This window comes from Gossypium raimondii, chromosome 11 (assembly GCF_025698545.1).
Source record: "Gossypium raimondii isolate GPD5lz chromosome 11, ASM2569854v1, whole genome shotgun sequence".
Taxonomy (NCBI): Eukaryota; Viridiplantae; Streptophyta; class Magnoliopsida; order Malvales; family Malvaceae; genus Gossypium; species Gossypium raimondii.
Window position 1 is genome coordinate 55261012 of NC_068575.1, and position 26334 is coordinate 55287345.

A 26334-nucleotide genomic window follows, 5' to 3' on the forward strand; every position below is an offset into this window, starting at 1 on the left:
TTCGTATAACCCTTCTCAAGATATGTCGAAGTCACCGATTTGAGGTCATTTGTACAAGGGAGTAAAACGGTACAATAACAGTCAAAATGCCTCTTAATATGGAACAAAACGTGTCGCTTGCACTCTTCAATAATTTCATAAAAGATCATTTATGGTAGCATAATAATTTTAACCGTGACAGTTAAGTAGAGAGCACGAGAACTTGAAGTACAAGCACTGTTTTAGAGTATCAAGTTGTAACATTCCCAACATCTTCATTATATTTTTTCCTTATTTGATTGCTAGGCTTTTAAAACATTGACCCAAGGAAAACCAAACAAGGGAACATGTGACATGAGGTTGAAAGTCCTTGCTTAAAAAGAATGGTCTAATTAAAACCCAGAAAATAATTTATGGCTAACAAGTGGCTAAGGTGGCGAACCGTCGAACATGGGAAGGGGCTACTTTACCCGTAACTTGGCAGCCTTTTACAATGCAAGATTAAAATGACAAAAATAAAAACAAAAAAATAAAATATCCCACCGACTCCCATCAAAATACTCAGACAAGAAAAAGATCTAAAGTAAAAAAATTCAGATCATAATCTTTTTTTTTCTCTCTCTCTCGTTTTTGAACGAAAGCCATAACCGCTAAGCACACTTTCAAGCACACACAATGACCACGCCAAATGAAACGCACACCGAACCAATTCAATTCAAAAGAAAAGAAAAGCCATACACGGAAAAGAAGCAAGAATTTACATATTAACTTGGCATTTGTTAACACACTGTAGTAAAAAAGTACTGAAAGAAAACTGGAAAATATGTGACCAAAATTCCACTCGGAAATTTACCATGACATTGAAGTAAATTACGCAGGGTAAAGTATTTACCAGCAAATGGGAAGTGGGAACAAGCAGCAACTCCAGGGAAGTGATATTAAACTGATATTAATAGTAGTTATCTACATCCCATGTGGAAGACCCAAAATCAACGTCTAATTTTACAGAGATATCAAGTTCCAAATTGCTGTCTTCTGGTAACCTCATTTCATCGAAAAATATTGGCTCAGGGACAGGGTTATCAGAATTGAAGTAATCACATAAAGCTCCCGGATCTGTTAATAAATACTCATCTGATAAGTTACTTGGTTCGCCTGCCAGTTCTTCAACAGGTCTCCACCCTCTTTCCATGTCGTCTAAAGAGTCATCGTTGGATTCGGTTTGAAGTTCAGCTTCTTCATTGGACTGGAACCTGAGAACAGATGTAGGTGAACAGAGAGACTGAGATTCTTGACCCGAATCATACCCGGAAATCATTTCGAGTTCAATCTCCGGCGGAGGCCTCACAGGAGGTTTCGAAAAATTTGTGAGAGCATCCGGGCCTTTGATTCGAATCGCGGCTCGGTCGTACACCAAGGCCGCTTCTTCTGCCGTGTCATAAGTCCCAAGCCATACCCTGGTTCGACTTGTGGGGTCTCTGATCTCAGCCGCCCATCTCCCCCACGGCCTTTGTCGAACCCCGCGATACTTCATACCGTTGGACAAACATTGTTGCTGTTGTTGTTGCTGCTTCTTTGATCGGATATTCACATGGTTGCTTTTATTACTTACTTGCCTGTTTTGCTTGTTGGGTGGCTTGGAGAAATTGGCAGTGGAACAATCTTGGATCCTGATTTCGTTCACATGCCTTTTCACTCTCTGGTATCTCACCCGATCACATTCGTCGCTTGAAGAATCGGTCGCGTCTCCATCGGTGATACAAACCCTGACAACTTTAGGGGCTTTGGCTTTGGACTCCATTGGAAACCACTTGCTGGATGGCTTCACTAGCTTGTTAGTAACAGTTCTGTGCTCTGTGTATTTCACTGGGAAGGGACTCGCTGGATTCATCTCCAAAACTGTATCATCAAAGATGGGTTTTTTAAAAATAGAGAGGAATATGTAAAAGAAACGATATTTTCAAAGCAAATTAAAAGCTTGTTGGAGAGTAAAGAGCGAAAGACCAGAGATAAACAGGAGAGTTTCAGTTGCAAGGAAGAGTCAAAATGGCAAGAATCGCTGTTTTATAGGAGTATCCTGATTAAAACTACTTTATTAGAAGAAGTTTATTTTCCCTTTTTTAATTTAAAAAAAACTAAAATTACTAATACTAATAATAATTAAATTGTGAAATAATTAATAATAATTATAAATGAATTAGAGAATAAGATGGTAACAAAACTAGAGATTCCGGTGTCTACAGAGATTTGGAACAACTCGCCGCATCTTCTCCTTAATGACACGTGTCCTACCGCTCCCTCTAAATGAGCTTGGTCCCCAGGAAAACTAAAATCTATCTCACGCTCAAGTCATCCATGCCTGGCACACGCTACATTCGCATTGGGTACCTACCCTCAATGATGATATTTGATTCGGTGTTTAGCTAACTGATGGTCACAGCTCGTGAGATTAGTGTCTCTCACACTGAGTGAAGATCTCCGTCACCGGAGGGGAGAGGAAGGACCAGCTCCATTGCAAATCTTACCACTCGCCACGTCAGCATAATGCTTTTGACTAATAAATTATTAAATTATTGCTAATGCTTTTGACTAATAAATATTAGTGCTGCGTTATTTTAAGAAATAAAATAATATTTGCCAATAAGCTCTATGTTGACATTTTAAAAATCGTTTTTAATTTTTTAAAATATATACTATTTTTATTAAAACTATCTCAGATTATAATTCAATTTGAAATCAGATTTTATTTTTTAATGTGAAATATGATATTTTAAATTCACATTCGTCTACATCTTTATAAACTTAATTTAGATAATAGGTCAAGCTTTTTAAATTTACCAATTAAATTTTAAACAAATTTAATCTTAATAACATTTAAACTCGATTGATATTTTTAAAAATATCTAAATAATTTAATCAAATAATAATATTTAGTCTTTTTAAAAAAAAGTAAATTTATTAATTCATTCAATGAAGGGAACTATATAATTTAGAGAAAAAAATAGCAAACGCTCATCGTAGATGATGAATGACAAGCTCCGCCAACACAACAAGGACTTTAGCCTCAGCATCAATAAAACATTATGACACGTTGACACTTGACTTTGTCACAACTCAAGCACGATACATCTGGAGTGATTGCAAGCACTTAATATGATAAGGAAATCAGCCTCGAATGGTACAAAGCAACGAGCAAAAATAGACAAAAGGATCGAGCATTCACCAAACTAGAGAGGACAACAACAATATCATCCCTAAAGTCACTTGTAAAACTAAGATTACATGCATAAACAAAACTAAAAAAACGTGTTACAAGAACAGACAAAAACTTCTAAAATTGAAGACTTATTAAACAATGGAAAAGAAAACATATAAAACTTAAGACAACACTGGTACAAATCGACACGTGAAATTATTTATTATTCTAAAATACTCTCAAACAGAAACATATTAAGAAATTGACAAAGAGCCACCCACTTTCCAAGAAAAACTACTAGTGGCCGATGGAATTTTAACGAACGACAGACACCGTTATCTATCTATCACAAGTTGTGAAGACAATAAAGATGCCCACAAAATAGATTTGTAAATTGAAAAGAGAGAAGACATATGTAGTGGATGAGAAGAAGGAAGAAAGAAAGAGTTGATGGGAGAGGAAAAAGGCTGGCACCGCCGCTGAGCAAAAATAAAAATAAAAAGCAAAGGGCTTGAAGAAAAAAAAAGAGAATTTTTTAGGAATAATATTTAGTCTTTAAAGCTTACACATTCGTAAGATTGGTCATGATTTAACAAATTTAGCTCATAACATTTATATAAGAAATTAGTCCTAAGTAACAAATTTAACCCGCAATATTTACACAAAATATATAAACATCAAGGGTTATATTTGATATTATACCAATCAAAATTAAGTACAATTGACTGGGAACACCGGTGCCATGATTAACTGTTCTTAATTGCTCACTTTGAAATTGGCAGAGATTAAATTACTCCAATTATTTTAGAGGGACCAATTTGCTCAATATTGAAATTGAAAGGGACCAAAGAGGGATTTTTACCTTTTTTTTTAATGAGAAGTATTAGTTTAGACGTAACAATTCATAATAGTATATCCACTCATGCATTTTACCATATCTCATGTATTGAAACTAGTACAGATGTACCAAACAAGTCGATGAATGAAGTATAAACTAAACTTCCGAGAAAATTTCTTGGGATTCAATTGCTACAATCAAAATGAAAAGTAAAAAACTAAGCAAGTTGCAGATTGACTTTTAACTTAGACTCTGCCTGACTGGAATATGGATAAAACAGTGCATGAGAAAGCAGCCATAGCAAATCACAGTAACAAAGCCAGTGAAGGACGCCTATCATTTTGCATACAACAAGATGTGGTATATATTAACTAAACACGCATGCATGTATATATATATATATATATATACGAGCGACTGCATATCAGAAAAGAAAGTGTAACGTAGAGTAAAAAGGTACTTGAAAGACTCGATATATAAGAGTTGACGAAACACGACGGTAGCGACGACTTTGTGTCTATGCTAAGGAAAATGGAACAACCCATATGCTTTAAGAATCAATAAACCAAAATCATTTAAATTAATACCATCTTAAAGCAATAAACCACTTCTGCACTCATCTCCAACCCTCACTTCCCTCCATCAATCCTTGCATCTATAATCTAGTGTAGTAAACTTGTCCAGTATACAATAAATAAATTCATTAATCCTATATACTCATGTCCACGAGTGAATTTAAGGGCTTAAATTTGATTAAATTACTTTAAAATCCTTTTAAATTTTTAAAAAATTATAAAATTCTCTTAAAATTTTATAATTTGATCTTTGGGCTACCGCACCCATCAAAGTTATAAAATTTATCCAAATCTTAAGTTTAACGGCATGGATCTTGTTGAAGAGAAACCATTCGAGAAAATTACTTGTAGCACTACAAAATAGATTTTAAATTCGAAAGTATAGATTTTATTGTCAAAAATCATTCTCGAATTAATGAGCGAGTCGACTCAGCCATAAATTTAAATTTTTATTTAGAAAGACTTGTTAAAACTAATACTATGCTTTTGAGAGTAACTGCATGTATTTCTAAGAAATCTAGACACACACTTACTCTAATATTTTTTGGAGGGATATTTTTATAGGTTTGTATTTGATACATGAGTAATATAGATTTTTATTTTACAAATAGTTTTAAAATTTGTCATATGTTTTTTAATATTTATTTTTAAATTTTCACTTAGAGAACATTGTCAACCTCTAGCCTTATTTATAGGGTCTAAAACTCCATTAATAGTCGTTCAACTATTAGTAGATTTTTTTGTTACCCAACTATGAAAAGTTACAAGATTGTTATCAATTATTAGTAAATTTCTTTTTAATCATCCAATTATGAAAAGTTACAAAATAATCACTTAACTAATCAATTTTGTCTTTTTTTGTCACCATAAGACAGTAATATAATAGTAACTTTAACTTTCAATATTTACATATTTTGTAATTTAGTTTTTTTTTTTTGCAATTTTTTTGTGACTCCTTCGCCTAAAAAGTTAAAAAAAACCTCTAAGGAAAACCTCTAGGGTTCACAAAATGGCAGCACATCAATTGGTGGAGAGAGTACGTAACTGAGGGACACATAGATAATTAATTGTCTAGGAGTCCTTCATGTGCATATTTTCTTTCACCAATTGAGGTGCTCCCAATCCGTTAATCCTCGAGGTTTTCCGATAACCCAAATCCTAAAACAATATCTACAATGGTTAGGAGCCTATCCGACTAACCTGATTTTAAACATTCCTAAACAAAGTCAAATGATGAACTTTGAAGCCAACGTATTTAATTTATAATTTGCTTGGCAATCAAGCATCGAAATTTGTCTTCAATATCAAAGAAAAAGAAAACACCATGGAATAAAATAAAGACTCAGATACTGTTGAAAATTCTGATAAGAATAAAACCTGCTACAAATATGAAGCTTGGGGTCCAAGGAGAAAAGGAAGAATATAATATTGATTAAAAAAATTGTATTTAATTAATATTTTCCTGTCTTTTGTTGGGCAGGAAGGTACATGTAACCTATTTAGCAATTTCTCATATCAAAATATTCCTTGCATTCTATGCATTAATTAAATTAAAAAAAATACTAAACACATAAATACATTCAAATTAATGACATCAAAATTATCATAACAATAATAATACTAAGTTAATCCAAAGATTTTCTAAAATTGAAATATTAATATTCAAGACCAATTGTTTTTATTAATTTCGATTTTCTAAATTGTAACCTTTTAGAGTTAATATTTGATGACACTGTGGTCTGAAAATTTAACATAGGGCTCTTCCACAATCCATTCGAAAGCTCTGGGGTGGAGGCCTCATTTATTTTTTTCGAGGACTGGAAACCGACCTTTGTCAAGTGGAGTTGGGTTCCTCTAAACGATTGTCCTTACCGATCCAAGTCAACATCGGAGGAAATAACAATGGAATGCCTCTTAGTATTGGAGCAAAACGTGTCCCTTGCTGTCTTCACTAACTTCAAATTCATGCCTCCTTTGATTGCGAGGCTTTAAAACCTTGACACAAGGAAAACCAAACAGGGGAACGTACATGCGACGTGAGATTGGAAGGCAATTGCTTAAAAAAGAATGGTTCTATGTTTCTAATTAAATCCCAGAAAAAGAGTTGATGGCTAACAAGTGATAAGGTTGCCAAGGCCAACCCTCGAACATGGGAGCCCTGACTTCAGCTTAAAATATATTTACTTCACATTTTTTCGGGGAAGTGTTGTGTCCGGACCCAGAGTTACTATGTCTTAATAGTAATCATCAACTTCCCACGTACAAGCCCCAAAATCAATATCTAATTTTACAGAAATATTCTCTTCTGCTAATCTCATTTCATCGAAAAATATTGGCTCAGGGTTACCGGAGTTGAAGTAATCACATAAAGCCACTGTAGTATCTGTTAATAAATACTCATCTGATAAGCTGGTTGGTTGTCCTGGGAGATCTTCCTCAAGTTTCCACCCGTGCTCGAAATAGTCATCTTTGGATTGGATTTGAAGTTCAGCTTCTTCATTGGTCTGGAATCTGAGAACAAATGTAGGTGAACAGAGGGACTGAGATTCTTGACCACAATCATACCCGGGGATGATGTCCAGATCAATGTCGGGTCTCAGGGGAGGTTGTGCAAAATTTGTGACAGCGTCGGGGCCTTTGATTTGAATCGCAGCTCGGTCGTACACCAAGGCAGCTTCTTCAGCAGTGTCATACGTGCCAAGCCAGACTCTGGTTCGACTTGTGGGGTCTCTGATCTCAGCCGCCCATCTCCCCCATGGCCTTTGTCGAACCCCACGATATTTGACACCCATAGACAAACATTGCTGCTGTTGTTGCTTCTTTGATCTGATATCCACATGGTTACTTTTATTAATTATTTGGTGGTTCGTTGGTTTGGTGAAGTTAACAGTGGAACAATCTTGGATCCTGATTTCGTTTACATGCCTTTTCACTGTGTGATATGTCTCCCCTTCGCATTCGTCGCTTGAAGAATCGGTGGCATCCTCATCGGTGACACAAATCCTCACAATTTTAGGGGCTTTAGCTTTGGACTCCATGCAAAACCACTCGCTCGATGGCTTCACTAGCTTCTTAGTAACAGTCCTTTGCTCTCTGTATTTCACTCTCAACGGACTCCCTGGATTCATCTCCAAAACTGAACCCTCCAAAAACATAAGGAGAAGAATCTGTAATCAAACGATATTTTCAAAGCAAATTAACAGCTCGTTGGAGAATGAAGAGCCAAAGACCGGAGATAATCAAGAGCTTTTCAGAGTCAAAACGGCAAGAATCGTAATTTTATAGGGGTATGAGTCCTCCATAAAACTACTACTTTATTGGAACAAGTTTATTATTTCTTATGTGTGTGTTTTAATTTTTTAAAAACGTAAAAATATTTAATTCTAATACAATTAATAATATTTTTAATTAATTTTATATAAAAAGAATTTAGTGAATTCATTTCAAATTTAAATATTATTGGATTAAATATAAATTTAAAGTACCTAATTTAAATTAAAGTAGTACAAATTCAAACTATTACAATACAATCCAAACTAAAATCAACAACTTAAATTAAACCAACACAGGTAACCGTATATTCAAGATCCATACATATAGGTCTCGAACGTAGATACTCAAGACCTAAGGGGTTCCGCCTTTATCAATTGAGCCAATAAATGAAGTAAATTAAAATATTATTGAAACTTAATCAATTGTAATTAAAAATAGAGAAATAAATAATAGAAATAATATAAGGAAAAACATTTTAGACTCTTGACAATTTAAAAATAAATATTTAAAAAAAAACACATACTAAGTTTTTGAGGCGACTTGTGAAATAAAAAATACATTGTCAATTTAATATATAATTATCTTTTTATTTTAAATTTACTTAATAAATATATGTCAGAGATTTTGGAAGATAAATGTCAACCAACATGCACTTGAGAGTTTAAATAAAATATAAATTAAAAAGTAAGGGAGAGAGAATATTGATTTGTGTTGAATTGAAACTTGAAAGTAGTATAATTTAGAATCCCATGCAATGATTTGATGGTTAAAAATTTTCATTATCTTAGGGCCTAAATTCGAGTCGTGCTAATTGTGCTGATGGTTCGGATTTTATCTTATTATTATAATTAAAAAAAGGAAAGTAGCATCATCTAAAATATGAGAAAAATAAAGTTCATTAAAACACCTCATTTATTGTATAACGGTTAAGTATTAAAAGTTAAGCCGTTTACCTTTTTCAAGTCAGTCCCCTATTCTAATTTGCTTGCTAATCAAGCATCCAAATTTCTCTTCAATGTCGAAGCGAAAACAAAAGACCAGTCACTGTCGAATAATATATTTATATTTATTTAAAATCTAATAATGTAATTACGAAATTCAAACATAATATATTAATTTAATTTTAAAAACATTATAATTATATTATAATCAATCTAATAAAAAAGATAATACTATTTTATAAATAAACAAACTTAAATTCATAAATTTCATTGAATATAGATTTACTCATGAGTTGAGTTATCGTCTAAACTTGAAGATCCGTTTTAAATTTAAGAGGATTTATATAAAAATATTAAGCTCGAACCAAAAAATTAAACATATTTAAAAATAGGGTTTAGAGTTTAAACAAAATATTAATATGACAATTAAATAGTTATAATTGTGGCAATTAGAATTTATTTAAAGGAAATATTAATAAAAATTTAATTAATTCAAATTAGTTTTCAAGATTAAAAATACAATAATTTTGGTTAAATTAAATGCTTTCAAAATAATAAATTTGAATAAATTTATCACATTTATTTCATAATAAAAATAATTTTACTAATTTAGAAAATAATACAAAATATAGTTAATATTCATAAAAGAATAATTAAGTTTTAAATTGGCCAATGTTGGATGAAATCATTTAAAATTAGAGTCTTTGGTTTTATAATATTTATATTAGAAGTTATCATAATTAAATATATAAAATTATTTTGATCACTTCAAATATTAGAAACTTTAATTTTATATATTTATATTAATTATAGTGTAATATAAGTTTTAAAATAATGAAATTATTGTATTCTTTCTTTCGATTTCATATAATATTATGGCAGAAAATGTTCATTAAGTTAATTGTTTTAATGTCGGATTAATTAAAATGTCAAAATAAAATCCGCATGCATATAAATAATTATACTTAATTATTCGTGAAGTGTTTTGGATAAAAAAATTAAAAGGTATGGCATTATGTTGTAGGTATAAGAGTTTGGGTTTGATCCCAAACAGCTCCATTCCTCTCCTCAATTATTAAAAAAAAACTATTATTAGAACACATTTATACACGATCAATAAATATTAGGAATAAATTATATTAGGATGATCCTAAAAGTATAGATAATATCACGTCATTAAATTTTAAATAGAATAAAGTATTATTATACACTTTTCTATATCTAATATTTTCTCCAACTTAATTTAACTTTAATTAAATTACTTAAAATCATTAATTTTTAAATTATAAACAAACATTTTTTCTCCTTTTACAAATTTTAATCTTTTTCTTTTGCGTAAGTTATTTTTTTTTGTGCAACCAATTTTTTTAAAAAAATAGTAATTTTTATACAATTTTTCTATGTCATTAACACATAGTTTTAGTAATTATTTTACTCGGAACCCAGAACCCAAAACTCCAAATTTTGAACTTGAACCTTGAACCTTTTGGGTTTAGGATTTAATATTGGAGGTTCGAGATTACGGGTTATGAGATTGGGGTTACAAGTTCGGGATTCCATATTTAGGGTTCAGGGTAAAAAAAAATACTAAAATTATGTGTTATTGACATGAAAAAAATTGTTAAAATGTGATTGGATAATTGAAAAAGAACCATAAATGGAAGAAGGTAGAAATGATTGGAGAACAAGAAAAAGAAAAGGTATTGTGCGATTTGTGTAGTGGAAATCACAATATTTGGGTGACTCAATGTGCTGCATCAACATTTAAAACATTTGAAACAAAAAATTCATTAGATGGCAACATCTTGGTGTTAATACAAAATTAGAATGACCAGCGTTAAAAGCACTGTGTTGAAATGGAGAGCCCAGAAAACATGTGAAGCAAAAATGAGATTGAAATCATTTAAAACATTTGAAACAGAAAATGAGATTAGATGATTGTATTGAAATTAATCATTTAAAACATTTGAAACCAATTTTTCACTCAAACAGAAATCTTATTAGATGTCACCATCTTAACACAGTACTGGAATAATTTACAAGTTGACAAATGTTTCGGATAATATTAAACCCACCTTTTTTAAATTACTTTATTATTTCTCTAAGCAAAATAAATAAAATGAATTTTTAAATTTATTTACTATATAAAATACATAAATAACTATTAAAATGGAGACATCCATTCCTCATCGTGCCAAGGAATGCAAGGACGAGAGCAAAGCAGACTAGTATGGTTTTCGACTCAGTAATTACTTTTGGATTAAATAGTTAAATCTTAGATTTCTTATTCTTTGTATATTTGATATTTTGTTATTTTATTTCTCGAATTTAGTAACACTATTAAAACTGTTGGTGCGGCATTCTAAGTTTTTTTTCAATTAAAATACTCGCTCGATAATCATGCCGCAAAAAATAACACTGTAATGGACTTGAATTTAATGAAAATTTTAACGATATTAACAATCCTTTAATTTACGTTGGCGATTTAATTAGAATAAAATATTTAGACTAATTAATGACATTATAAATGCCGAGGTACCAAATTATGTCAAAAATAAATCTCAAATTTAAATATATATATATAATGATTGAAATTAAAATTTGACCATTTTGTATAGTTAAAAGTGGAGGGACCAAAATTGAAATTTAACCATTTTGTTAATAACGCAAAACAAATAGTATTGACGGGTGTGATTTATTTTAATACTTCACTTTCACTAAAATTTGAAGTTATATTATATTCATCATAATTTATTTTATAAATACAACGTTAATTAACGAATACTTTTTGATTTAATGACAAAAGTAACTGAATTTAATCCTAATAATTCTATTAATTATTTTTTATTTTATTTTGGACCATGTGAATAACAAGGGAGAGTTTGGAGGACAATTATGTCTTTCAGCACTATTGTACCAGATGATGTTGTAATTCTTTCTTCTTCTTCTTCTTCTTCTTCTCCCCTTTTTTCTGTAGAATGTTGTAATTCTTAAACTAAGTAATTTGTAGCAACAAGGATTCATTTCCTTTGGAATATGCATTTAACGAAAGATTTTTCAACTCCGAAATTAAATTTTTAAAACTAGATCATTGAGATTTTTACATGTCAATTTTGACTTTTTAATTTGTGTGAGTAAAACTTTATTCAATTTTAAAAAAAAGAGTATTTTTTAAATTCCTAATTAATCAAATCAAGTAGTTCATTTTTAATAAATTCAAATAAATAATTTAATTTTTCAAAATTTATAACTCAAATAACTCGAATAATAAATTGATGTAAATACCTGTCAATTTCGAAAATAAACAAGTTCGACTCTCTAAAAATATTACAAAATTATAAATAAAAGAAACAAATAAAAATTTTATATTTCTAAAACTTCTTAGAAAAATAAATTTTAATTTTTTAAAAATTCTAAATTAATAAATTCAAATCCTTAAACAAGTAGTAATTAAGTTTGTGCGTGATTATACATGATCTCAGTCAATAAAAGTATGAAACTGAATTAACTCATTAAAATTTCAAGCTGAATTAAGTTATCAAAATAGGAGTCGAGTAACTTAATTAACATTTTCTAATTCTACAAGTCCCTACTTATATTTAAATATTGGAATAAGCATAAGGTCAACAATACATTTACCCAATATATTTTTGTTTATTGCTCATAATTCCAAAATAAAAATAAAATAAAATAAACGTTAAAATACTAAACTCGAAGGGTCTTTTTTTTGTTACAACCGAATAAATTCTTACATGAAATTTATACTAAAAAATTATAAAATTCAAAGATCTTTTAGACAAATTCCGCATAAAATCAATCACTAACTCGTGTCACTTTATTGGACTTTGATGTCATTACATAGTGGGCTTTCTATTATTAGTCATATTACAAGGCTTTCATATCATTGTCCGTTACTATTTTCGGTCAGTCTACCGCACTCGATTTTATGCAACAACATTATCTAATGATCATACAGCAGTTCCATATACAACATCAGCCAGCTTTCCATCTAGTCTTCACTTTGTCTATTTAGTATACTACAGGAGCAATCGCCACAAATGCACAGTTGCTTTATACACAGTGAGTAATGAGGAAACAATATCCTAAACTTTTTCTTACCAATTTATTAGACTAGCCCATTGCATATTTCTGGGTCCAGATCCTAGCAGTTGACTCATACTTAGCTCTGTCTGTCTTGTACATGTGAGAGATTTCCGGAACCAGAGGGTCATCTGGGTTTGGGTCCGTCAAGAGGGAGCAGATAGAAAGCAACACCTGAAATAGGAAACAAGAACCTTTCTACCCTCTTAAAAATACAGTAATGGTTAACCAACTGAATGGAATGCACCCACCAATAAATAAATAAAGCCCAGGAAATAAAAGAAAGAGGTTGCAAAATTGTAACGCTGATCAATATTCCTTTGTTAACTAAATCCCATAAGATGACCACAATTTGGAAAACAGAATGATACTCCAGATTAGTTTGGACCGTCTAATTTCAACCTGCTACATTGGAACAGGTTGTGTTTGATGAATTCGGGGGAAAGTCAAAGGAGTCGCATGCAATTACGGTTCAACCGTGACATGTACAATTTGGGAACATCCCATGCCTAACTTTGTACAACACAAATGCTGAAAACACATGCCAGGGTTTGGCAAACAGATTCTCAGCCTACAAACAGTGCTTCATCAAGTAGAGGTCACTTTCATATTGGCTAAATATCATGGCTTCAAATTTTGGAGGGGCTGAATATCTCCAAAAGCCTACCTGATGTTTACTATTCTATCTAGAGACAGCAAAACGAACTCAAACTTGAAAACCCGCTCAAAAAGTTCAAATTCAATTTGAAAAAAGAAAAGGAAAAAATCTGAATCCAAAAGATTCGAGCCTAAAGAAAACGCCAACCATGACCTCGAAAAGCATGTTGGAGTAGCCGCATCTTTCATAAAACCTTAAAAGAAAAAGACTAACCCAAACCCGAAAGGCTTAAATCCAAAATGATGCAAACAAGAAATGCCTAGAACTGCTCCTTTGCCACCTCTAACTCTTCTATCTACCATTCTTATTAACATACGTTTATCATGAAATTATTAGCCATTAGCTTATGGAACATTGTTTAAGTTGAAAACCTTTGATATAGTCAGGGCTGGGCTCCACTGCTCCTTTAGTATGTCGAGGCATATGCTACCATTGCTGTTGATATTTGGGTGAAAGACCTTGGTTCTAAAAGCAAACTGCAAGAAACAAAGAAGAGAGCACACAATGAAATGAAAACAGATAGGTAGAGTTTGTTTTCATTACCTAAGTAACTTTTGTTGTCTACGACTACAGCCAAAGCCATCCGCCCCAAAAAAGTAAATGAAAAGAGGGAAAAGTCTATTTGGTTGCATAAGCTGCTTTATTATTTACATTCAAAGATAAAAACCCACATATATGTATGGTTCCCATAATATCTTAAGCATGGTTCATGATAGTCTAGCGTGAAAGGTTAGGGCAAGGCAACTGCAAAATCATAACAAAAAACATATAGACCTTACCTTCGGGGGTTTAAAAGGATAATCGGGAGGAAAATGAATCGTCACTAGAAAGACACCTCCAGCATAAGGACTATCAGGGGGCCCCATTATTGTGGCTTGCCAATGGAACATGTCTTCAGCTACAGGACCTGACAGCATATGGATTACAATAATATATCATATGCTATAATTTCATACCAGACAGAACCTTTTGCTACTGCATCCAATAATCCCATCAAGACTAAGAACTCCAAAATTCAGATATCCTAAATTAGTACTGCACGCAAGGAACTTAAAACACAGAAAATAACAACTTGAACATCTTCCATCAGGCTGTCACAGCATCACCCTTCGCTAGCTGAAATGTGTCAACATACAAACCTCTTGTGACTATACTATATTCCAATACTTGCAGACACCAAAAACAATCTGGTGGAGGTTACTGTCTACAATATACATAAATTTCATGGTCATTCAGGCCTAAAAATACCATAAATTAAACCTTCAAAGTAGCTGACCACGACCATAATTATTAAAAAAAGTATAAATACGGATTATGGAATCATAGCAACGAAATAAATAATTTGTAAGTACTCAAAAGAAACTTGATACTCAAGAAACTATTACACAGAGATTGATCATGCTAAAACAAGAAAAAGTTATGACAGTCGATCATTTAATACCCTATAAAGCAAAAAAAGGGTTAAAATTTTCTATTAGTCTCTGTACTTTGTGAAAGTCGTAGATTTAGTCCCTATACTTTAATTTGATCAATTTTAGTTTCTGTATTTTTGAATTTGTCAATTTTAGTCCCTGTACTTTTCAAATTCTGAAATGTTAATACTGACCCAAATAGTAGCAATTAAATTCATTTGGTTGGATTCAATTATAGTCTTGTACTATGCATACAATTGTAGATTTAATCCATATTCTCCAACTGGATCATTCTAAGTCCCTATATTTTTGAATTTTAAACTTTTATTCTTGATGCAAATGATAGTCATTAATCTATTAACTGAATTTTAATCGAATAATATGTGGAAAAACCAAGTGACATGGTATTATACATATGATAAAGTGTTTGACAAATTAGATTTTGGAAATAGCAAAACTTAATGAATTTAACAATTATCATTTGATAAGAACTGAACTTTTAAAATTTGAAAAGTACAAGATTAAAAATGACCAAATTAAAGTATAGGGACTAAATCCATAATTTTTGCAAAGTGCAGAGACTAATAGCAGGAATTAACCACAAAAAAAACAAATCCTACCAAATACTATACACTTGCTAATGTAGGCATGCTTGAACTACCAAGTTCATCATTACATATAAGCCAAAACTTTCAAAAATAATGACTAGAAGTCAGCAGTGGAAAGGCATGATTTGTATGCCAAAACCGGCATAGAAGCAACGGAAAACAATTTAGCCACCAAATTTACTTCATAAAGAAGAACAACCGAATGATTAAAGATCTCATGAATACTTCACTGTAATAATACAAAGGTTGTATTGCATAAACCGTTCAATTTCTTATCTAAGTAAATAATAACTTAATTTCTAACAACGATAGTTTCAGGCTTTGATTTTTCTATTATTAGCTGCATTTGGTTTATCTACAAAACTTTACCCGCAGTTCGCTAATAAAATTACTGGTAAGTGGTAACCGAACACAAGGGAAAAAAATAGTATATACCATACACGCAAATAAACAAAAGGATATAGATCAAGCTTCAAAGAAACTAAGGAAACGTTTGTAAATATATATATATATATCGAAGATCAGGGAAGGGAAGTTACCGGCGCTGCATGAAGTAGGAGGATCTTTCTGAAGATCCTTGAGCTCCTTCAGGATCCGCTTCGAAGCCATCGACAGAGTCCGACAGTCTTGTCAGATCTAAGGGCAGAGCTCGGGAGAGAGAAAAACAAGGTAGCGTTCTAGAGAGAGAGAGGGGAAGCCGATGTGTTGAAGAAATATGGTCAAAATAGATTAAGCAAATAAAATAGACGGACAGGGAAATTAAATTTTCTGTTTAGAACAAATAAAATTACAGTAAACAAAACACTTCCATTTTTTATCGCCGGAAAATCTTAACCTGGCGGAGAAATGCGGGTCCCATTCTGAATACTACAAACGAACGGCTATTGTTTGGACGTAGACATCGACGGTTCGTTGGTTCCATTTCTCGATTGGTTACCCTGTGGCTCGCTAAGGCCCTGTATGGAACCCGCTTTGACGTTTCTGTAGGCGGGTTCTCAACGACAATTTTCGGATTTTTAGAGCAAAAATTAATTTAAATGCATCTTTTAAGTTTTTGGAATCCATTATCTCAAATTATGATACTAATTCATTAAAAACATTTTGTAATTCATCTGAATTTAAAGAATGAGAATTTTAACATATTTCGGATTTTTTTTTTTTTAAGAGTCATCGAACAGGCCATATTTGGATTTGAAGAGAGACTTCCACTTTATTGTTCATCTTCAATTGCATTGCCACTTGTTCAACATTAACTCTCATAGTACCCTTCTACATCCTTTTCTTCTTTTTTGGCTCCATAGTATCCTTTACCCTCTCCTATTTTCTTGATACTTCCACGTAAGAAAACATTATTAAAGATTTCTACATTCAAAGCACAAATGTGTATTATGGTCTTGGCATTTGATTATGCCTTCCATATATCTTTTTCGTTGGACATTCCTAAAAGACTCCTTGTGATTGTTCTCTAAGCATCAAAATTATATGTTTGGGCAAAAGAATATCATCACCACTTTTCAATGAGAGTGGAGGAAAAAAATAGAATGACCATCTTCCATATTTATTACTTTCATTTAATAACCATTATCTTCCAATTCGAGTGCCTTGAGTGAAAAATATATTTACTTCTAATGGAGACCTTGCATTAGTACCGGTTGATAAGCATTGGTGGGTGGATTTTATCAAGAGGAGATGTATTGGTGATTGAAATTATTTTGCTAAGGGGTGAGGAAAGATAGAAAAGATTGACACGGTTAATTTATAGTTGCTTAACCTCGATTACTTACCTTCACTACATTAACCTCATTTGTCAACGTTTTCTCCCCTTCACTAACTTGTAACCTTTTAAGGATAAGAAATAACCTTAAAGAAAGTCTGTCTTTTGCAATCTTAGATGGAACCTTTTCCCCCTATATTCTTTATTGCTTAGAAAAAAATAATCTAGTTTTCAAGGATTAACTAGAACCTATTGCTTTCCAAGACTTACCTAATAACCTCTCTAACTTTCAAGGCCAAAACTAAAACCTCTCCCCCCTTCACAAAGATTTATTTTGTGTGAATAAAGAAATACCTATATTTACAATTTTAAGCTCTCTGTATGATAGAATAAAGATTTTACAAAGATATACAATAAAACTCTTACAAAAACTATGTAAAAAAGAATGAATGAAGAAATTAAAGTTTTCTTGTATTTTCACTTCATTTGATGCTTGGATATCGAATTTTTTTATTTGAATGTTGATCTCTTGCTTCTTGTAGTAGTATTAAGATGTGTTTCTAGTCATTTGAAACAATTAAGGATGAAAAATAACTATTAAAAGTGAAATAGTGTTAAATTTAGGCCTTGGTTAGTTAGATATCAATACCATGAGACTAACTATCGATACCATGATACTTTTGGGTCAAATATTGATACATAAAAATAGGTACTCATACTTTAAGAATAGGTATCTATATTTTACCCTCTAGAAATGGTTGTGGCTATTGACTTCTAAGGTATCAATATTCTAGATAAAACATTGATACTTAACCACTAAAATGCTTACAAATAACTTTAAAATATTTTGAATTGACTCAAAAAAATTTTCAAAATATTTTTAAAATATATCAAATCGATTTATTAAAGGATTTTTGAGTTTTTTAAAACTTTGAAAATAATGAGATTTTCAATAAAATTTTCACAATATAACTTAAGAATAAATATGAAATGTTGAAGTCGATTGAGTCTTAGCTCGATTAGCATTGGTATTGTTGTCAGTGCAAGAGGACGTGGGTTCGAGTGCTTTGAAGCACATTATTCTCTTATTTAAGGGTTGGGAAGGGGCTATGAGTTTTAGGGTTTAAGGTTAAGAACCTATAATAAAATATGAAATGTTGAAAAACACTTTGAAATCATTTTGGATTGGCTCAAAATATATTTTAAGCTTATCAGATCATTTTATTAAATAAATTTCTTTTAGTATGAGGGTTTGGGGAGAAAATAAAGTCCGTTTAAAAAATAGTTCGGGCTTCGGGTAAGATTTTTTTGACTCAGGTCCGACCTGATTTAAATTTGCAAAAAAATTTGTTATTTTCTCACTGTTTTGCTATTTTTTTCCCATTGTTTTGCTGCTATTTCACTATTATATGTTGCTATTATTTTGTTGTTATTCTTTAGATATTGTATAACTCTTATTTTATTGTTAATTTTGTTACTATTTTAGAGATATTTGGTTGTTAATAGAGGTATCCATGGGCCGGTTCGGGCCCAAAAAAAATTTTGGCCCGCGTCCTAGGCCCAGGTCCTGCCCGACCCGAAATATGGGCCTGAAATTTTGTCCATGCCTGGCCCGGGAAAAATTTTCTAAGCCCGACTCGGCCCTTTTTTTAATAAACACCAAAAAATTATTTTAAAAATAAAAAAATTATTTTAAAAATATATTGTAACACCCCTTACCCGAGACCGTTTCCGGAGTCGAGTACGAGGCATTACTTAGCTTATCTTACTAATTCGAAGCATAAAAACTTGTTTTGAAAATTAATTTCACTATTTACAGCAATCTGTCTAATCACGCAGCAGTTACTAAATTAATTATAAATCGAGTTACGGGACTCGAAATTTAATTCCGAAAATTTTCCCTGAAACTAGACTCATATATCTTCCTACTATAAAATTTTCAGAATTTTTGGTTCAGCCAATTAGTACAATTTATTAGTTAAAGTCTCTCCTATTTTACCACTTGACTGTCCTGACCTCTTGTCACTAAAAATAAATTTTCTCACTATAGGATTTTCATATGAAGTTGTTACTCGTTTCTACAGAAAATATACTCAATAAGGAATCTATAGATATAAACTACAACTCATAACCATTTTTGTGCAATTTATAATGATTTTCTAAACTTAGAACAGAGGACTCCAAAAACAGTTTTGACCCTGTCTCACTAAAGTTCTCATATCTCAAAATATAAAATTTCTTTTGTTAAACCGTTATTTTTCCGTGAAAATAGACTCAACAAGCTTTAATTCCATATATCATTCACCCTCTAATTAATTTTATACTATCCTAGGTGATTTTTCAAAGTCACATCACTGTAGCTGCTTGAAATCTGTTTCTTTACAAATTTTTACTCTTTCATGACTTCCATGCATGATTTATCATCTAAACATACATATTACCAAACATATTCATACTTAACCATTTTAAAAGCCAAACATTATCACATACTCACACATCTTCCTTTAGCAATATCATAGATACAAACATTCAAATTGACTAATCCCTATACATCACTTAGGTATAAACATTACTTAGGTACATGCCACGTTATCAAAAGAAAAATACATCGCTAAATTTCTCGAGGTCGGGATTACTCGGATCTTGGACCGAACACTGGTTTTCTACTAACTGCATGCGGAAACAACAGTCGCTGAGTATGGGAATACTCAATTGGTATTACCATAATTCAAATTAATAACTTTAATCGATAATTTATATACATTTAATTTATGTCTACAATTATTCGTTAATTGCCTCATACTTTAAATCAACTTGATCATTAATAACAATAAGCAATATTTCAATCTTATATTTAATTGTATTCATACCTTGTTTCACTATCTAAATTTTATTGGATTTTCAACATCTCATTCTAATAACTCATTCCAATCCATACAAACTCAATCATTTCATCAACTCATTCATTATCATTTCTATTTATATTCAATTTTACACTTATAATCTTTTAACACTCAATTTACACATTAAATCCATAAATAAAATTTAATAACTTTTATTCAATTAAATTCACATATTATTTCACTATTTCAAATCATTTTATTTTCACTTGTCATTTTACATCATTTCATATTACCAAAAACTATTTCATAAAATTTATCATTATTTGTTTCTTGAACCATAATTCTCACATTCCATTTTCACATCTCAATTCAATGTCTTATTTCAAATCAATTTACTTCAATTCAAATTGCTTTTAATTTCCAATCCATATACCTTCAAATATTCACATAATTCATAATTCAATATCATTTCTTACTTCAATTCTTTTATTTTCCCCTATTAACATGACTCGGACTTTGGCGGATACGGATCCAACCAAACACACCGATCGGCACCCAAAGGCCTCATCGGATAGTTCGAAGCAATAGTTGACACCAGTGTCTCATCGGCAAAGCAAGTAAGTTGGTATCCCAGTACCTCATCGAATCTATCCGAAGTAACAGTATGACACCCAGTGTCTCATCGACTCAAGGTCAAGTATCCTGAACACTTCCAATCCTATGGCATGCCAACTATATCCGACTCAAATTCGACTAGTTAATAGGGTTTCGAATCACATTTCAATTCAATCACTTTCTCATACTTTCAATTCAAATCATTATACAATTTAATCACCATTTGATTCAATATATTTTCTTATTTCAAATTCACTTCCCACTTTCAAATCAATATACAATCAAGCACCAATACATATTTCACAAATCATACCTCGATTCGAATCAAACCACTTTTCAGTCAATACTCAATTCACGTATTCACACTTATTCATAATTTAATTCACTTTTATTCAATTCATATTTTTAATTCATTCAATTAAATATCGATATTCTCCTTATTTTTATTTACTAAACATATTATTCAAAATTCAACAATTACTATCAATAAATTCAATATCAATATGTATATATATATATATATATATATATATTTCATTCGATTCAATCATGATACTCACCTCAATTTTCTTATCATGTATATTAATTTAAATTTTAACAATTAATAATTAAATTCAAATTATGGTAATACTAACCGTAAATTTTCAAAAGTCACTCCTTGATCACCTTCCCCTTTCCTTTCTTGGCAATGACTCTTGCACGACATTAGCTACGTAATTAAACAATTAAAAATTATTAAAACACAATTTCATCAAAACATTTCCATTTATACCTAAGCTTTACCTAAATTCTAATTTAATCCCTTATCAATACTAATTTTATTTTCCCAATCTAACTCCATATTCTCTCTTAATTCTTACTAAAACTCATTTTAACTCTTCATTTTCACCATAAATCTCTAATTTAGGATTCTTTCAATTTAGTCCCTACTATTCAAAACTTACACTTTATTTTACAATTAAATCCTTTACTAACTTCTAACTTGAAATTCAATCAATTTAACCCCTAATTCTTTCATTTATTCAACATAATCAATGTCTAGAAATATAACATCTTCCCAAATTTCAACATAAACCATGAAATATTTTGTTCTAGAACTCCAAAACTCAAAATTATAAGAAAATAACTTAATTTGACTTATCAATTGAGCTTGAAACCTTGAAACCCCAAATTTTCTTTCTTTCCTTCCCTTTTTCTTTTTCTTTCCTTTCTCCCCTGTTTTCGTTTGCCTGTTCTGTTTCCATTTCTCTTTTTCTATCTTTTATTTCTTTTATTAAATTAGTTTAATATAATAACAATAAAATAATAATATAATATTTCTTACTTAAATAATAAGTAAATATGTAATCATTACTAATATGTATGTATTTCATTCTTCCACATGTCATCATATACACCATGCATTTGTCAACAATTTTATTTATTTGAAATATAATAATATAATATAATTAATATAATTTACAATATAATAAATAATAATATACTTCAAAAAAATCTCAGATTTTATCATGCATATGCCGCCTCATTTATGGGACTTGGCATATTTACCTATTTAGTCCTTTTAACTTTTCTTTAATCTATAATTAAACTTTTACCCTTGTTGCAATTTAGTCCTTTTAATCAATTAACCATCGGAACATTAAAATACTTAACGAAACTTTAATACTACCTAATGACACTCCGTAAATATTTATAAAAATATTTATAACTCAGTTTATAGTATCGAGGTCTCGATACCTCGTTTTTCACCCAATTTGCCTAATAATTTTTTAAATCACAAAATTCACTAATTTAAAAATATTTCTAAAATCACACTGAACTTATAATTATTAATTAATAAAATTTTCTAATGTTTTCATCAGATTTAGTGATCTCAAATCACTATTCTGACACTACTGAAAATTGGGCTGTTACATATATTAAAATTAAAAAAATAAAAAGAATATTTATTATATTCGGGTCGGGCCGGGCCCGGGCAAAAAAGTGGTACCCGAGGCCCGGCCGTTTTCTAAACGGGCCTCATTTTTTTGCCCAAACCCATATTTCGGGCCTATGTTTTTACCCGAACCCTCCCATATTTCGGGCCGGGCCAAGCCGCCTAGCCCATGGACACCTCTAGTTGTTAAGCTGCACATATCTTTGTGTTGAATGGGATGATAGTTTCTCATTCCTAATCTGTAAAATAATAAATTCAATCAAATCATACATCGCAATATACTAGACCATCTAATTCTTTAATTTATTTTTAATTTGTAAGGAAACATTTATTTTAATATTTTTAGTGTTTTTGATTTATTATATTTTTAATTTTTTATATAAAAATAAAATAATTTTTTTAATATGGGCCACCCGAGCCTAAGATTTTATTACCTAATCCGACCCAGCCCATAAACAAGTCTAGTCCCCTCCAAACATTCTTTAGTTTGATTTTTTTTTATAAAATTTATAATTGTGTATAAAAAATTGGTAACATTTTTAGTTTAAATGTCATTTGATTATATTAGTTTAAAATATTTATTACTTTTTCAATGAGTTAAATGAATATATTTTACATTAGTTATGATATTAATGTTTTCATTATACATTTATTATGGGGAAAAAGTTAAATCATTATAATATCTAATATAAGTTTATATTTTAATTTTTTAATGAAGGTAACCTTATATAAAATAGTTCTATGATTATTTGATCGTTTTACTTATTACGATTGGTTTAATAATAAAACTTCAATTCATATGAAAGGTATGATTCATGTAGTCTTACTTATGATATTTACAAATTATTATAATTTTAATTTCATTATTAGAAATTTATATAATATTTTAAATATTAATTGTAAATATAATATTTTCTATACTTAATTTTTATCCTTGAATTAAGCTTAAATGGTAAAAAAAAAACTCTTCCAAAGCCCACCTTAGCTTGCAAGGCTTTAGAAAATCTATAATTATGTTTGTCTAAACCATTTTTTTGAAAACAAAAAATTTAGTTATCGACTTTAAAAAATTGGAGTCACCACCGATCCGTGATTTAGGTGTGATCGGCTCACCTTAAAAACAAATTTGGTCTACGAAATTTGAGAAAAGCTGTTCGAGTCGATTCACATACGAGGAAGGTTAGCACCTCGTAACGCCCAAAAATCGGTACCAAATTAATTATTTAATGTCTTGGTGTCGAAAATTAAAAAGATTTTGTTAAATTCAAATGTTGAAATCTGAAAAGGATAATCAATTATTCAAGTCATGCGAAGAAATTGAGACCCAATATGTTAGGGTACAATTTCTCAAAATCCCCGAATTTTGAATATCACTTTTCAATTAATTTCAAAGAAAATATTCATTTCGAGAAAATAATAGGTCATGTCCAATACGTTAGGACATAACCTATCGAATTCCCGAAAATGATTTTTATTTATTTTAAATAACGAATATTCTCGGTTATTTGGAATTAACGAAGAAAATCGGAACCCAATACGTTAGGGCTCAATTTTCCTCGAAAATCCCTAACTTTGAATATCGTTTTTATTTTGAAAACCCTTGAATCATAAAAAAGAAATCGATTTTAATATTTGACAAAATCAAAATGTATTTTAAAAATATGTTAAAAAGGTTAATGCAATATGAAACAAGTATTTTACTTTAAATTATGTGTATACAAAAGTTATAAAAATAAAATATAAAATTTGTACATGTATTTATAAAAGTAAAAGTATATATTAAAAAATATTAATAAATTTTGAAAGCATGTACATGTACACATATATAAAACGAATGTGAAAATGTATTTATAATAATTTTGAATAACATGTATATATATTATAAAAAACATATATAAATGTATGAAAATAAAATAATAGTAAAATATAAAAGATATATACGCATTTAAATCCATTTAATATATATATATATATAATGTATAACCATATATAAAAAAAATTGTAACATACGAAAACATTTAAATGTTATAAAATATAATATATATTATATGCATATGTAAAAACAAAAACTACGAAAGCCAAATAATAATAAAATATATAATATGTATATGTATCTAAAAACATTTGAAATAAATACATACATATTAACATACATATACGTATATATATAGATATAATAATAATAAAATAATATAATAATGACAAAAGGGCTAATTTAAAACTTAAAACAGTGATTTGGGGTAAGTTTGAAAATAATAAAATGCGAATGGACCAATTAGAATACGCAATTAATAGTGAGGGACCAAAAGGGGAATTAATCCACTCCCCAAAACACTGGACAACAACACGGGTTAGATTGAAACATGAATAAAATATGCGGTAAAATCTGAAAGATAAAGAAAATAATTGAAGCACTCCATAAGAACATGAGGACTAAATGCACAAATTGTCCTTTTTGAACCATATATAACCCCATTTCAGAACCCTAAAAAAAATCACTTTTCAGCCACTCCCCAAAATTGCGCCGTAACTCTTCTCTCCCTCTGCTGTTCCAACTCCTCCTCTACTCCGATGGCGTCAAAGCAAAGGAGTCCTCCAACAACACCGCACCGGTAATGTCTTTTATTCCCTTTCTTTATTGTCTTTGTGCTTTGAAAGAAAAAAAAAAAACAAAAAAACAAAAGAGAAGCAAAAATAACAAAAAAAACAGTAAAAAAAACGAAAAAAGAAAAGATCTGAATCTATCACCTTCAAAACGTTCTCTTTTTCTCTTTGATATCTTTTTTCAGTGTTTTTGTACAAATTTTGCTAACCTTCTATCCTCTATTTCTTTTTTTTTCTCTTAATTTTTGGAACCCCCCCTTTACAAAATTTTGAATGGCTTTTTTATAGCCAAATCCGTTTACAAATAGCTATCCTCCCCATTTTGCTTGCTGTTGTTCGTGATTTACAGATGCACGCGAAGGGCCGAACGTGAGCGACGTGGAGGTTGCCGAACGTGGGGGCAACGTGCGGCACCCAAACTGCTGTTAGTCACTGCTTAGGGTTAGGCTGGGGTTTGGGCTTGTTCAGGTATTGGGCCTGCAATTTGGGTTACTGGGTTTAGTAATTTGGGTTATTGTAAATGGGCCGGGCAAAATTTGTTTATTACAATGTTTATATTTTATAATTAAAATTAAATAAAATTTATTTATTAAATGAATTGAATGTTTATTAATAAAATTATTTAAATTTATTTAAAGCTCTTTTAATTATTTGCGAACATGCTTGTTTATTAAATAAGTTTTGCATTTTTTCTCTATATTCATGATTAAATTTTAATTATTCACGAATATTTTCAATTATATGTTTATAAACGTATTTATAAAATATTTATTTAATATTCACGAATGAATAAACAAGTTAACACAAATATACACAATAATAAATAGATAAATAGAAGCATAATTTTAAAATACTTAATAACACGAAAAATCTTAAAAATTAAAAAGAGCCTGTTAATTCAAATTCAACTCATTTATAGTCCTAGTGTTATTAGGCTCAATTTTTTCTGGCTTCTAGCTCTACCCTTCAATAATCGTAGAAATAAGAAAAAGTCTTGGGGCGATCATTTGATTATATCCATCTAATTGTGGCCGCAAATTT

At 30.4% G+C, this 26334-nt stretch overlaps 3 protein-coding genes and 1 long non-coding RNA gene across 4 annotated transcripts; 1 reads left to right on the forward strand and 3 right to left on the reverse strand.

Annotated features, from left to right (window-relative positions):
• Positions 1 to 558: 558 nt before the first annotated feature.
• Positions 559 to 2019, reverse strand: LOC105802772 (ethylene-responsive transcription factor CRF5). Its single transcript, XM_012634613.2, has one exon. The coding sequence runs from the start codon at positions 1868 to 1870 to the stop codon at positions 929 to 931; it is 942 nt and encodes a 313-aa protein (XP_012490067.1). The 5' UTR covers positions 1871 to 2019; the 3' UTR covers positions 559 to 928.
• Positions 2020 to 6281: 4262 nt separating this feature from the next.
• On the reverse strand, positions 6282 to 7836 carry LOC105802768 (ethylene-responsive transcription factor CRF6). The gene has a single exon (XM_012634609.2). The coding sequence runs from the start codon at positions 7741 to 7743 to the stop codon at positions 6823 to 6825; it is 921 nt and encodes a 306-aa protein (XP_012490063.1). The 5' UTR covers positions 7744 to 7836; the 3' UTR covers positions 6282 to 6822.
• Positions 7837 to 12610: 4774 nt separating this feature from the next.
• LOC105802770 (ubiquitin-conjugating enzyme E2 28) lies at positions 12611 to 16576 on the reverse strand. Its single transcript, XM_012634610.2, has 4 exons — positions 16121 to 16576; positions 14341 to 14468; positions 13933 to 14037; positions 12611 to 13077 (listed from the first exon to the last, which is right to left on the reverse strand). Exons 1-4 carry the CDS (start codon positions 16188 to 16190, stop codon positions 12934 to 12936), a joined length of 447 nt encoding a protein of 148 aa, XP_012490064.1. The 5' UTR covers positions 16191 to 16576; the 3' UTR covers positions 12611 to 12933.
• An 8517-nt stretch (positions 16577 to 25093) lies between these two features.
• LOC128034918 (uncharacterized) lies at positions 25094 to 25891 on the forward strand. Its single transcript, XR_008191188.1, has 2 exons — positions 25094 to 25301; positions 25582 to 25891. It is a non-coding gene; the product is annotated as an uncharacterized LOC128034918 (long non-coding RNA).
• Positions 25892 to 26334: the final 443 nt, after the last annotated feature.